Source organism: Anomaloglossus baeobatrachus, chromosome 2 (assembly GCF_048569485.1).
Source record: "Anomaloglossus baeobatrachus isolate aAnoBae1 chromosome 2, aAnoBae1.hap1, whole genome shotgun sequence".
NCBI classification, from domain to species: Eukaryota; Metazoa; Chordata; class Amphibia; order Anura; family Aromobatidae; genus Anomaloglossus; species Anomaloglossus baeobatrachus.
Genome location: NC_134354.1, coordinates 629055219 through 629071006, shown reverse-complemented (window position 1 = coordinate 629071006; position 15788 = coordinate 629055219). Strand labels below are relative to the sequence as shown.

Here is a 15788-nt window from a genome sequence, read left to right as displayed (position 1 = left end):
TTTAAATAAAAAAAATTAATGGGCTTCCCTGTATTTTGATTGCCAGCCAAGGTAACGCCAGGCAGATAGGGGTGGCAACTCGTAGCTGTCTGCTTTATCTGCGCTGAGAATCAAAAATACCACGGAGCGCTACGTAATTTTTTTTAATGATCTCTTTTCACAGTACTGTGATCTCAGGCAATCAAAATACAGGGAAGCCTATTTTTTTTTTTAGTTATTTAAATAAATAATTAAAAAAAAATACCCGGGAGCATTTTTTGTATTGGTAGCTAAGGGTAATCCAAGCAGCTACTGGCTGCTAACCCCCACTGCTTGGTGTTACCTTCATTGGCAATGAAAAAGGGAAACTTTTTTTTTTTTTTTTTTTTTTAAGTTTTTTGCCAAAAAACTAAAAAAAAAATAAATGACGTAAGCTTTGCCATATTTTTGTATGCTAGCCAGGTACAGCAGGCAGGTACGGCTGCCCCTAACCCCCAGCTCCCTATTTGTACCCGGCTGGGAACTAAAAATATAGGGAAGCCCTTTTTTCAATTATTTCATGAATTTCATGAAATAATTAAAAAAAAAAAAACATGGGCTTCACCCCATTTTTGTGTCCAGCCAGGTACAACTAGGCAGCTGGGGATTGGAATCTGCAGCACAGGTTGGCCCAAGCTTTCTGGGCCCCTCCACTGCGAATTGCAGTCCGCAGCTTCCCCAGAATATGGCGCTTTCATAGCAGCGCCATCTTCTGGCGCTGTATCCAACTCCAGCGGCCCTGATGCCGGGTGACTCGCTGGGTAATAAGGGGTTAATACTAGCTTTGTTTTACTAGTTAGTATTAAGCCAGAGATTCTTAATGTCAGGCAAGTTTGACCCGGCCATTAAGAATCTCAAATACAGAGTTCAAAAAAGACACCACACAGAGAAAAAATACTTTAATAGAAACAAATCCACAGACACACTTAGAGACTCCATGTTTATTACTCCCTCTCACGCCTCCACGATCCTGGTCTTCTGTCTTCTTTCTCCTTCAACCCATGCAGCTCTGCTGCATCAGACAGCACTGCATGGGAGGAAGAATGCTGCTCCCCCGTGCAGTCTAATCACTCAGTGAGTGAGCAGAGGCTGGTTGGTAAGCAGTTGCAATAGTAACCTGACAGGCGGGTTACTATAGCAACGGTGATCTCCGATCACCTGATTCCCGGCGCCGCTATTCACTGGCTGTGGCATCCAGTCCCTGCATGTGGGTTGACTCTCTAAAGAGCGCCGACATGCAGGAACGGGGAGCCAAGCATGTGCCCGAGTATCTTGCCGAGTATACTGAGTATGGAGATGCTCGGGCGAGCACCGCATACTGGCGTCATGCACTGACAGGACCTAGCATGACATCATAGCCATGTGACCAGTCTGTAGCCAATGAGATAATGCACACGTGACTGGTCACATGTTATGACATCACGGAAAGGTCCTATCATCAGTGCTGGTTACCGGAAAGACACAGCGATGATCGGAAGGAGAAGCGGCGGGAGACAGAGTCTTCAGGATGCATCGCGGGACCTGTAAGTATAATGGCAATGTTTATTATTAACTGTATGTGTATACATATAATGTGTTTGTATTTGCCTGCCATTGTTTTTAATGGGGTTCGAAGGTGTTCGTCGAACCGAACCGAACTCGAACACTAGGGGGTTGCTCATCTCTACACACTATACACAGAGACAAAGCCGCGCAATGAAAATGAACTCTGGTGAACTTCTGACGTAAGTGCCGCAACACAGGCAGTAGTGCTTGGCCCACAGCTGTGATGTCAAGGTTCACCTGAGTTCATTGTCATCATGCGGCTCTGTCTTTGTGTTATGGCCTGATTTGCGGTCACAGGTGAAGGACTCCAGCTGTGACCGGAAATCACCTGGGTGAGGGCACCGCTGATCGCGTGACTCACTTCAGTCACTCTGGTGATTTGCTGTCACAGGTGGAGGACTCCAGCTGTGGCCGCGGGTAACCTGAGTGATGTCACTGCTGATAGCACGACTCAGACCTGGAGGGTTGTGTTGGGGTTAATAAAGTGTTGAAAGAGGAGGTTTTTTTTCTTTTATTTCAACTAAAGGATTATTTGGTGTTCATGTTTATTTACTTTTTGCTTACAGTTTAGTGATGGGGGTGTCTCATTGACGCCTGCCATCACTAAGCTAGGACTTAGTGGCAGATATGGCTGCTATTAACGCCTTATTACTTCGATTGCCACCGCACCAGGGCATTTGGAATATGCCGGATAAAGTCTCGAGACTGTCGCATCTAATGGATGTGGCAATTCCAGGCAGCTGCTGGCTGAAATTTTTAGGCTGGGAGGCTCCCAATAACGTGGGTCTCCCAAGTCTGAGAATATCAGCCTTCACCTGTGTGGCTTTATCTTGGCTGGGTATCAAAATTGGGGGGGACTGCACGTCGGGTTTTTTTTAAATTATTTATTTATTGTACTGCACGATATAGACCCACCCACTGCGAACTGTGAATTTTATCACAGATTGTTTGAATACGGGTCAAACCGCTGTTTCCAGTAAATTCAACTTGAACTCGATCCTTAGTAGATTGATCTGCTCATCGTTAATAGTTGCAAATTCAGGTCATCTATAATTACAAGACTTGATCATCACATACCAAGCTATTATTGAGACAAACTTTCATCCACATGCCCGCATTTGTATACTCTAGAATGTGAACATCTGACGATTAATTTCAGGGATGATCACTCTTATAAAAATTGCATTTTTGACCATTTAGCTTTGGTTAATTGTATTTACGACTGTCTTGCTACGCAAAGCTTTTTTCCATTTGCAGTGCCTTAAAAATGTATTCATAGCCTGCGAACATTTCCACATTTTTTCATATTACACTCACAAATTTAAATTCAAATTAAATTTATGTGATACACCAACACTAAGTAGCAAGTATTTGTGAAGTCTATAGGAAATGATACATGGTTTTCTAAATATCTAAAAAATGTAAATCTGAAATTTGTGCAGTACATTTGTATTTAGCCCCCTGTAGTCAGATACCCCTAAATAAAACACTGAGTGCACAATAACCTCCAGAAGTCACCTAATTAGTAAATTGAGTTCATCTGTGTGTAACTTATTCTCAATATAACTACAGCTGTTTTGTAAATGCATCATAGGCTTGTTTAAGAACATTAGAAATCAAACAGAATAATGAAAAACAAGGAACACATCAGACAGGTCAGGGATTAAGTTGTGAAAAAAAAGTAAAGCAGGGTTAGGTTATAAAAAACTAGAGCACAACAAAGAAAGGGTAACAGTATATACCTGCCCAGGTCACAGAAACTAATGCATTAGCAGGGTGCTGCAGCCCACCTTGATAAAAATGAAGGTAACACAGGTGCAAAATACTGATGAGACAACCACTCGCAATCTATCAGTTCATGGGGAGGATGATTGCTAAGTAAGGAAATTGTATATGGCGCTGGTCACACACATCTAATACACAGTATCTGGTTTACAGCGTATTAGGGATGCTCATATTACTACGGTAAATTAGGAGGGCTGCCCAGCACTATATAAGTGCACCCCTCCAGGACAGACGTCCTAGGTTGCCTTGTAGTAAATATTGAGAGTCAAAGTACGTTCTTTATAAATTCTTTGTTCTCTATAAATAAATAGATTACCTCTCAATGAATCACTGATGGTTGTATGGCCAAAATATATGAGCAGGTATAGAGCGCATGATACAAATGTTTTTTAAAGAAGCTATCATTTCATGTTCAGGGTGAAGCAGCAGAATGGTGAGGCAGACTTATGACTTTAACTATTCATTTAATCTGAAATAGTTTTGAGTTGACCTTCATCATGTGAATCATTCATTATAATAGATCCTGGCAAGCCGCCAACTAGTCATCCAGCCGAGCCTTCTGACTACACATACATTATTGAAACATTTACAGATTGATGTTCCAGAGAAGATGTCCATTTTTAATTTGCTCTTAAAAATGCTGGGCACAAATGCACTTGGTCCAATATTGAAGTATTTTGTCATATTCATTAAATCTGTAAAAGAATGCACAGCTGTATACTGTAAAAGTATATACAATAGTTAGTGTTTTCAGTCATCCATATATTGCAGGAGATAAAAACATATCCAAATGCCACTACTGAGACACAATGTGAGATATAGCTGCTATATAAGTCTTATTGTCATACCATTTATGTCTTACAGGGTCCATCACTAGAGAAAACACGGTAGAACAAGGTGTTTCAAATTTTGAACATGTTAATACCAAGACACCTAGGCAGGTAAGTAAGCCACCAATAAACATTGCATTATGTTACGATACACCCACACATATAAGGTTAAAATAAGCAGGTAGGGATTGGGTGATCATCTAAAGTGTAAGGAGGTCTCCTGACTCTCCCACGACAGGTGATGTCTTGAGCTTTTGGTTTTTCAGGCAGATGACTCTGCTTTCCCCATAGAGAACATATGAATACTAGGTCGAGAATTCATATGTTTCAGAGAGTGATGAGATCTATCTATCAGACAAATTAGTTTTTGGTTGATAGTTGTCCAAAGTATATCGGTACCTTTATAATGAAACACTAGCCAACCTCATTTATAATCTCCAAGAACACTATTAACCTACGAATATAGAGTTGATCTACAGGTTAATAGCATTATGAAGGTGCCTGGCTGCTGTACTTAAAGGGAATCTGTCATCAGGTTTTTGCTACCTCATCTGAGTTGAGCATGATGCAGGCAAAGAGACTCCGAATTCAACAATGCATCACTTAGTTTATTGAGTGCAGTGATTCTGACACAGTCAGAGTTTTTCTATTTAGCTATGCAGCAGAGCAGAGAAAGTTTCCCCCCACCAAGCTCTGTATGTACAAAGTCTATAGACAGTGAGTTGCTTATCACACAAAGTGGAATGTCGGCTTACCAGGTATGAGGCAATGTAGTCCCAGCAATGATAATGTTCTAGTGCAAAAATAAACATTGCAGCTAAATAGCAGCATGGACTTTGTCAAAATTCAATTGCACTTTTTTTGCAGTTTCACTGCACTTGGATTTTTTTTCCTTTTTTTCCCAGTACAATTTAGGGCAGAATTACTAGTTTCATTCAAAAGTACAACTCATCCCACAAAAAAAGCCTTCATATGGCTATATTGATAGAAAAATAAAAAAGTTGTGACTCTTGGAAAAAGCGGAGGACAAAATGAAAACGAAAAATGGAAAATCACCCGGGGGTGAAGGGGTTAAAACAGATATCTGAAGTCACTGGAACAGATATAATCACTCTGCTAATACTATTAGGGCACTAATACAGTCATATGAAAAAGTTTGGGCACCCCTATTAATGTTAAACTTTTTTCTTTATAACAATTTAGGTTTTTGCAACAGCTATTTCAGTTTCATATATCTAATAACTGATGGACTGAGTAATATTTCTGGATTGAAATGAGGTTTATTGTATTAACAGAAAATGTGCAATCCGCATTTAAACAATATTTGACCGGTGCAAAAGTATGGGCACCTCAACATAAAACTGACATTAATATTTTGTAGATCCTCCTTTTGCAAAAATCACAGCCTCTAGTCACTTCCTGTAGCTTTTAATGAGTTCCTGGATCCAGGATGAAGGTATATTTGACCATTCCTGTTTACAAAACAATTCCAGTTCAGTTAAGTTTGATGGTCGCCGAGCATGGACAGCACGCTTCAAATCATCCCACAGATTTTCAATGATATTCAGGTCTGGGGACTGGGATGGCCATTCCAGAACATTGTAATTTTTCCTCTGCATGAATGCCTGAGTAGATTTGGAGCGGTGTTTTGGATCATTGTCTTGCTGAAATATCCATCCCCTGCGTAACTTCAACTTCGTCACTGATTCTTGCACATTATTGTCAAGAATCCGCTGATACTGAGTTGAATTCATGCGACCCTCAACTTTCACAAGATTCCCGGTGCCGGCATTGGTCACACAGCCCCAAAGCATGATGAAACCTCCACCAAATTTTACTGTGGGTAGCAAGTGCTTTTCTTGGAATGCCGTGTTTTTTTGCCTCCATGCATAACGCCTTTTTGTATGACCAAACAACTCAATCTTTGTTTCATCAGTCCACAGGACCTTCTTCCAAAATGTAACTGGCTTGTCCAAATGTGCTTTTGCATACCTCAGGCGACTCTGGTTGTGGCGTGCTTGCAGAAACGGCTTCTTTCGCATCACTCTCCCATACAGCTTCTCCTTGTGCAAAGTGCACTGTATTGTTGACCGATGCACATTGACACCATCTGCAGCAAGATGAAGCAGAAGGTCTTTGGAGGTGGTCTGTGGATTGTCCTTGACTGTTCTCACCAATCTTCTTATCTGCCTTTCTGATATTTTTCTTGGCCTGCCACTTCTGGGCTTAACAAGAACTGTACCTGTGTTCTTCAATTTCCTTAATATGTTCCTCACAGTGGAAACTGACAGTTTAAATCTCTGAGACAACTTTTTGTATCCTTCCCCTGAACAACTATGTTGGATAATCTTTGTTTTCAGATCATTTGAGAGTTGTTTTGAGGAGCCCATGATGCCACTCTTTATAGGAGATTCAAATAGGAGAACAACTTGCAAGTGGCCACCTTAAATACCTTTCCTCATGATTGGATACACCTGCCTATGAAGTTCAAAGCTCAATGAGGTTACAAAACCAATTTAGTGCTTTAGTAAGTCAGTAAAAAGTAGTTAGGAGTGTTCAAATTAAGAAATTGATAAGGGTACCAATACTTTTGCACCGGACAAAATTTGTTTAAATGCGGATTGCACATTTTCTGTTAGTACAATAAACCTCATTTCAATCCAGAAATGTTACTCAGTCCCTCAGTTATTAGATTTATGAAACTGAAATAGCTGTTGCAAAAACCCAAATTGTTATAAAGAAAAAAGGTTAACATTAATAGGGGTGCCCAAACTTTTTCATATGACTGTATGTAGCAGATTTGTTGTAGAACTTTCTGTGACTGCACGTACTGCAGATACCACCCTATTTAGATCCATGGAATGAATTTTGCCTTGCAAAATTTCTAAAATAAATCTGCAGTGTGTGAATATACCTTTACAATCTAAATAAAATGTTAGGTTTGAACTTTACTATTAAGCCACTAATATTAAGTAGATAATTTTCATAATGATTTATACACATTATATACCACCTTTAGAAAAAAAAAAAGTACGATAAAGCCTTTATGTATTTGTGCCGCCCAGGGCTACGGGATACTCGGTCCCGGACAGTGTACTATTGGGATGTGTCACTGGGTGGCCGTTGCCCGGTTCCGTGACCCTGGGGGTGCTTTTAAAAAGGGGTTATATACAGGTGAATAGTTAATAAAGTTTATGTTGTGACGCCACTTGCGGGTTGCGGTTATGGTGATGGAACCGCTGCTGCACAGTCTTTGCACTAGGGCTGATGTGATGGCAGCCTGGATGTTGGGCCCACCGCAAGTAGGGCTGGGGCCCCAGGGGATAGGTGATAGAGATGGGCGCTGAAAGAAAGGTAGGCCTTATGAGGGGTTGCTGTGTAACTGGTTCGCTTTACTCACTATAGATGGTAACTGGTACGCGGAGGAAGGCTGGTATTCACCTTTGGTTCCCTTAGTCCCAGTGCCAGTTGATGACCTGGTGGCTTCTTTCCCCTGCACCTTTCTCAAGTTGGTTGGTCCCGATAGCTTGGATCATCTGGGGGTCCCCTTCTGTTTGTCTCTCAGTCTCTAGTACGTACAGCGGCAGTGTGAACCCTGTAGGGTCAGTGTTCTGTTCCGGTTCCTGGTTCTCCCGTTACTGCTGGTGCCCCCGGACTTCTAAGGTCAGTGAGGTCTTAGATGGTCCCCTCACTGTGCAGATTTTATCAGGTCTGCCAGGAGCGTTTGCCTGACCTAGGGCTGTATACCCCGTCGGTGCTATGGTTCCGGGAGTACTTCATCATACTCCACCGGCAACCACACGCCTAGGCCCTCAGGTGACCATCACACTACTGTGTCAGAGCAGTTACATCCATCTTCTCTCACTTCCACTTACTCACTCCAACTCTCTGTCTGTTTGTCCCCTCCCACCTGGTCGTTGTCTAGTGGAATGGATCGGCTCCACCCCTGGGTGGCCATCCATTGGCTCCAAGTCTAGTCTGTCACCAGTCTGTGTGGATGGGGCAAAAATGGGATTATAATGTGTTTTGCTGTTACCAGCACTGGTCTTCCAGGTCCCTTGGGGTAGGCCCTGCATTTTTGGCAGGATGCAGTACCTTGTAGTGCCCTGATGGGTTCAGGGGCGCTACATATTTACTAGTGATGAGCAAGCAATATAATGCTCTGGTGCTCATTACTCGTATTGAGCATGTGAGATTGCTCGGGAGCTCAACTTGAGTAACAAGTGTAATGGAAGTCAATGGGAAACTCAAGCATTTTTCCAGCAGACCCTCCCAGGAGGTCTGGGGAGCAGTAAAATTGCTGAAATGGATGGACAAACTGCTCAAATGGAATGGTAACAGCATGATGAAGACGCCTGGACACATCTCTGACTCTCAGGTCATTGTTGGTTACAATGTTATCAGGGTATTATGCCACTTTTACAGACTGACAATAAAACATACCAAACTAAAGATAACATGGATTTTACAGGAAAAATGTTAGGAAAATTATTTCCTGTATAATGACTCGTTATAAGGTAAATTTGATAAGAGAGAAAAAACGTCTCATCCACAATAAATAATAATAATAATAATAATAATAATAATAATAATAATAATAATAATCCACCCCTTCGGTTATGTTCAAACATAGCGTTTCTACTGTATTTTTGCACTTTCTCATTGCTTTCAATGATAAAAAATGCTGCAAAAACGCTGAAAGAATTCATATTCTCCTCCTTTCAAAAATGTCACAGTTTTCCATTTCAATCAGGAAAAAGAGGAATCATGTGCATGAATTTTTTTCCCATTGTAAGGAGTGGGGCTCCTAAACTGGGGAAGCCTATGCACTAAGTGTAAGAGCTTCCAAATATTAGGAGGTCCTCCGATACACCCTGGAACACACGTAGAGTAGGGCTTCAGAAAACATATACATTTAGAAGCAATGATCAAGAGAAGTGGAAAAAGCCAGCAACCATCTTGGAAAAACTCTGAAGCTTTATTGTGAAAAATCCATAAAAAACATACAGTGGATAAAAAGCTCAGCGTGTAGACAAGGGTCTATGCATTTCAGGCCTAACATAGAACTGGCCCTTAATCATGACTTGGTCATGCCCTGACTAGAGTTGAGCGATGTTCGAGGTTTGCCAATTTCATGTTCGAGTGATTTTGGGGGGTGCTCGAGATCGAACTCGAGCTTTTTGCTAAAAGCTCGACAGTTCAAGTTACGTTTGAGAATGGTTTGATCACCAAAAGCGTGGCTTTTTACAGCTACAGTGTGCAGGGAGCCATCGCTGGCAGCCAGCGGTAAGCTGGTAACCAAGGTAAATATCGGGTATCCAAGCAAAGCGCTTTGCTTAGTAACCCGATATTTACCCTGGCTACGTGTGCAGGGAGCCGACACTTCTCCGCTCGGCTTCGCCCACTCCTGCACTCAGCATGTACACACATACACTCACACTCACCTGACCCAGTCATGCAGTCCCCGGCACTGACGTCCTCAGCGCCACATGGCCCCGCTCGGCTCCACCCACCTCGCACTCCGCCGCCCGCACACATGGCCTCGCTCGGCTCCACCCAACTCGCGCTCCGCCACCCGCACACATGGACCCGCTCGGCTCCACCCACCTCACACTCCGCCACCCGCACACATGAACCCACTCGGCTCCACCCACCTCGCACTCCGCCACCCGCACACATGGCCCCGCTCGGTTACACCCACCTCACAATCCGTCGCCTGCACACATGGCCCCGCTCGGCTCCACCCACCTCGCACTCCGCCGCCCGCACACATTACCCCGCTAGGCTCCACCCACCTCGCACTCCGCCACCCGCACACATTACCCCGCTCGGCTCCACCCACCTCGCACTCCGCCGCCCGCACACATTACCCCGCTCGGCTCCACCCACCTCACACTCCACCGCCCGCACACATGGACCCGCTCGGCTCCACCCACCTCACACTCTGCCGCCCGCACACATGAACCCGCTCGGCTCCACCCACCTCGCACTCCGCCACCCGCACACATTACCCCGCTCGGCTCCACCCACCTCGCACTCCGCCACCCGCACACATTACCCCACTCGGCTCCACCCACCTCGCACTCCGCCACCCGCACAACATTACCCCACTTGGCTCCACCCACCTCGCACTCTGCCGTCCGCACACATGGACCCTCTCGTCTCCATCCACCTTGAACTCCGGCACCCACCCCGCACTTCGCCACCCGCACACATTTCCCCGCTCGGTTCCACTCACCTCGCACTCCGCCGCCCGCACACATGGTCCCGGTCTGCTCCACCCACCTCGCTCTCCTCCGCCCGCACACATGGCCCCGCTTGGCTCCACCCACTCCGCACTCCACCGTCCGCACACATTCTCGGTGGCCGACTGTTATGAGCGATCAGCTGATCACTCTCATTAGCCGGCCACTGGGAGATCATCTGCTCGTTCTCAAAAGCCGGCCGGCTAATGAGAGCGATCAGCTGATCCGTTCTCTCTTTTACAATGGAGTCCGACAATGAATTTTATTCTTGTCATCCGTTGTACAACGCATCAGTCACAAGCGGCAAGCAACACATTTGACTGGTGCAAAACAACGGAAATGTGAACTTAGCCTTACCTGCGGTGATGAAGCCCTGCCCTCCCGACGTCAGCACTGTCACTGTCCTCCATGGCCGCTGCTTGTCACATCTCCTCTCGCTGCCGACCTGAGACTGTCACTAGCGGTGACGTCACAGGCTCCCGCGATACTTGGTTGTGAAGGCGGCGGTCATTAAACTCAGTGACAGCTCTGCTATCAGGAGTGCAGCGATCACCGCAGGTAATGTACCTCGCGATCCTCCTGACAGCAGCGCTCGTCGTGACCTGGGATGACCTATTGATGTTAGCTCAGGTCACTGCATTGCTCTCCCAGCCAATATGAAATATTCTGTTCTTCATTGACTGGGGCATTGACTATGGTATGGATCGTCATGGGAACCCCTTGGATTACACCAGACCTGGATTTGTTTTTCTTTTTAATAAATTGGTGAAAGAGGGAATGTTTTGGGCGTGTTTTTTGAAATAAAAATGTGTTTGTCGACTTTTTTTTTTATTACTGACTGGGTTAGTAATGTCAGGTATCTGATAGACGCCTGACATCACGAACCCCAGGGCTTGATGCCAGGTGACATTACACATCTGGTATTAACCCCATATACAGTTAGGTCCAGAAATATTTGGACAGTGACACAAGTTTTGTTATTTTAGCTGTTTACAAAAACATATTCAGAAATACAATTATATATATAATATGGGCTGAAAGTGCACACTCCCAGCTGCAATATGAGAGTTTTCACATCCAAATCAAAAAAAGGGTTTAGGAATCATAGCTCTGTAATGCATAGCCTCCTCTTTTTAAAGGGACCAAAAGTAATTGGACAAGGGACTCTAAGGGCTGCAATTAACTCTGAAGGCGTCTCCCTCGTTAACCTGTAATCAATGAAGTAGTTAAAAGGTCTGGGGTTGATTACAGGTGTGTGGTTTTGCATTTGGAAGCTGTTGCTGTGACCAGACAACATGCGGTCTAAGGAACTCTCAATTGAGGTGAAGCAGAACATCCTGAGGCTGAAAAAAAAGAAAAAATCCATCAGAGAGATAGCAGACATGCTTGGAGTAGCAAAATCAACAGTCGGGTACATTCTGAGAAAAAAGGAATTGACTGGTGAGCTTGGGAACTCAAAAAGGCCTGGGCGTCCACGGATGACAGCAGTGATGGATGATCGCCGCATACTTTCTTTGGTGAAGAAGAACCCGTTCACAACATCAACTGAAGTCCAGAACACTCTCAGTGAAGTAGGTGTATCTGTCTCTAAGTCAACAGTAAAGAGAAGACTCCATGAAAGTAAATACAAAGGGTTCACATCTAGATGCAAACCATTCATCAATTCCAAAAATAGACAGGCCAGAGTTAAATTTGCTGAAAAACACCTCATGAAGCCAGCTCAGTTCTGGAAAAGTATTCTATGGACAGATGAGACAAAGATCAACCTGTACCAGAATGATGGGAAGAAAAAAGTTTGGAGAAGAAAGGGAACGGCACATGATCCAAGGCACACCACATCCTCTGTAAAACATGGTGGAGGCAACGTGATGGCATGGGCATGCATGGCTTTCAATGGCACTAGGTCACTTGTGTTTATTGATGACATAACAGCAGACAAGAGTAGCCGGATGAATTCTGAAGTGTACCGGGATATACTTTCAGCCCAGATTCAGCCAAATGCCGCAAAGTTGATCGGACGGCGCTTCATAGTACAGATGGACAATGACCCCAAGCATACAGCCAAAGCTACCCAGGAGTTCATGAGTGCAAAAAAGTGGAACATTCTGCAATGGCCAAGTCAATCACCAGATCTTAACCCAATTGAGCATGCATTTCACTTGCTCAAATCCAGACTTAAGACGGAAAGACCCACAAACAAGCAAGACCTGAAGGCTGCGGCTGTAAAGGCCTGGCAAAGCATTAAGAAGGAGGAAACCCAGCGTTTGGTGATGTCCATGGGTTCCAGACTTAAGGCAGTGATTGCCTCCAAAGGATTCGCAACAAAATATTGAAAATAAAAATATTTTGTTTGGGTTTGGTTTATTTGTCCAATTACTTTTGACCTCCTAAAATGTGGAGTGTTTGTAAAGGAATGTGTACAATTCCTACAATTTCTATCAGATATTTTTGTTCAAACCTTCAAATTAAACGTTACAATCTGCACTTGAATTCTGTTGTAGAGGTTTCATTTCAAATCCAATGCGGTGGCATGCAGAGCCCAACTCGCGAAAATTGTGTCACTGTCCAAATATTTCTGGACCTAACTGTATTACCCTGTTTGCCACCGCACCAGGGCAACGGGATGAGCTGGAGTGAAGCAACAGGATTGGCACATCTAATGGATGCGCCATTTCTGGGGCGGCTACGACCTGCTATTTTTAGGCTGGGGAGAGTCCAATAACCATGGACCTCCCTAGTCTGAGAATATCAGACCCCAGTTGTCTGCTTTACCTTGGCTGGTGATCCAATTTTGGGGGGACCCCCACGTGTTTGTTGTTTTTTTTTTTTATTATTTATTTAATTTAAAATAACGTGGGGTGCCCTCAGTTTTGGATTACCAGCCAAGGTGAAGCTGCCAGCTGTGGTCTGCAGGCTGCAGCCATCTGCTTTACCCTAACTGGCTATCAAAAATAGGGGAAACCCACGTCATTTTTTTTTTAAAATGTATTTATTTTTTTGGCTAAATACAAGGCTAAGCACCCCTTAGTGCCACATGAAAGGCACCAAAGGGTGCAAAATTACAAAATGCAGGAGAGTGGGACATTATGTGTCTTTCTGCCATTATAATGACAGAAAAGACTGATATGAAGTGTACAAGCACAGGAAAATCACCAGAGCACTCTACGCTGTAAAAAGCAGTAGAAAATGGCACTGGAGTGAACATGTGACCGCCTCATGTAGGTTGAAGCTATGGATCCTGGGTAAATTTATGTATTTTCCCTCCTTCAGTTTTTTTGCAGTACGCAAAAAAATGGAAGGCACACGGATGACAAACGGATGACATACGGACCGTATACGGAACGGAAACGGATGCCACACGGATGCACCCGTGAAAAAAACTGAGCATTTTTTGCGGACCGCAAAAACGGATCGGTCGTGTGAATGTAGCTTTATTCTGATCTGCCATTTATAAACAGCAGGCAGAAATAAGTGAATAGCGCCCCCCAGCATCAGAAAATCTCCGGGGTTTCAGGGGGTAGCTGAGACCCTGGAGATCATGATTCAGGCCGTTTTTTCCGGTCCCCGCTTACGTGATCACCGGTATACACCGTATACCGATGATCATGTTACAGTAAATGACAGCGCCGGTAAAAAATTATTTATCTCCCATCTGGCATGAACAAACAAGTCAGATGGGAGATAAATCTCCTCCCCGGTCCCCTCCAGTCCCCCGGTGTCGCCAAAGCGCCCCCCCCGACCCCCTCCCAGAAATCAAAGATGGCCGCGCACACAGCAGCCGCGTGCCGGCCGCATTCACCCCACTCCTCTGATTTCTGTCTCATGTGCCATGACACATGCAACAGAAAACTCCTCCCCAGGCCCTGCCAGGTCACCCCCTATAACCCCACCGATGTTCTCCGGTGTCCCACGGTACCTGTGCAACGTTGATCCCCCGCGGCCCCCTCCTTCACAATAGACGGCTGCCGCATGCACAGAGCGGCTATCAGCTCAGCTTCCTGTGTTCAGACACAGTGAGTGGCAGTAACCATGCATCTGTAAGCTACTGCAATGCCCTGCTCATGAGGTAAGGAACATAGTTGATCAGGAGAGCTATACTACATTTCCAAATGGAGGTATTTGATTTTATAGTTGCCCTGCTGAATTACTACCAAACATGTCTAAATAGTGAGCTCTGTTGTTTAGTATTCATTCAGCTGTATAACTGGACTTAAAGGGGTATTCCATCTCCAAGATCCTATCCCCAATATATAGAAGGTGGAATAGCAATAATATCAACAAATACCAATATTTGGAAATGTAGAATAGTTCTCCTGATTAGGCATGCCCTTACCTCATGAGCAGGGCATTGCAGCTTTGGTAGCAACAGTTACGACATAGACTATGCTGCTGTGGACCCGGGGAGAGTGGGTGCAGATTCATTGCACCCACACTCCTCACATGGAGGGTCTGCACTCCTAGAAAATGGGGGATACGTTCCCTGAGCGTGTCCCCCCATATTCTAGACGGTCCAGAGTCGTCGTGGGACCCCTTATTTTTTTTTCCTTACAATAAATTGGTGAAAGAGGGAATGTTTTGGGGAGTGTTTTTTCAAATACATTTTTTTTTTGTTTATTTGTTTTGTTAGTAGTGACAGTTCGTGATGTCGGGTATCTGATAGACGCCATGACATCACAAACTGCTGGGCTTGATGTCAGGTGACCTTACAGCTAGTATCAACCCCATTTATTACCCCATTTGCCACTGCACCAGGGCACAGGATGAGCTGGGGTGAAGCGCCAGGATTGGTGCATCTAGTGGATGCGCCACTTCTGGGGCGCCTGCGGGCTGCTATTTTTAGGCTGTGAAGGGCCAATAACTATGGACCTTCCCACCCTGAGAATACCAGACCACAACTGTCCGCTTTACCTTGACTGGTGATCCAATTTGGGGGGGACGCTCCTTTTTTTTTGTAATTGTTAATATTTATAAAATAATTATAAAAAAAGAGCCTGGGGTGACCTCCACATTGGATCACCAACCACGGTAAAGCTGCCAGCTGTGGTTTTCAGGCTACAGCCGTCTGCTTTACCCTAGCTGGCTATCAAAAATGGGGGGAACCCACGTCATTTTTTTTAACTATTTTTTTAAATAAAAAAATTAATGGGCTTCCCTGTATTTTTATTGCCAGTCAAGGTAACGCCAGGTAGATGGGAATGGCAACCCGTAGCTGTCTGCTTTATCTGCGCTGAGAATCAAAAATACCGCGGAGCGCTACGTCATTTTTTTTTTAATGATTTATTTTTACAGCACTGTGATGTCAGGCAATCAAAATACAGGGAAGCCCATTTTTTTTTTAGTTATTTAAATAAATAATTAAAAAAAA

General features: G+C 44.4%; 1 protein-coding gene across 1 annotated transcript in view; it reads left to right on the top strand.

Moving 5' to 3' along the window:
* ERICH6B (glutamate rich 6B) overlaps positions 1-15788 on the top strand; it is a 441806-nt gene that overhangs the window by 187807 nt on the left and 238211 nt on the right. Inside the window, exon 5 of the mRNA XM_075334387.1 lies at positions 4213-4289. Coding sequence (XP_075190502.1) covers positions 4213-4289 — 77 coding nt within the window. The remainder of the gene's footprint in view (positions 1-4212; positions 4290-15788) is intronic.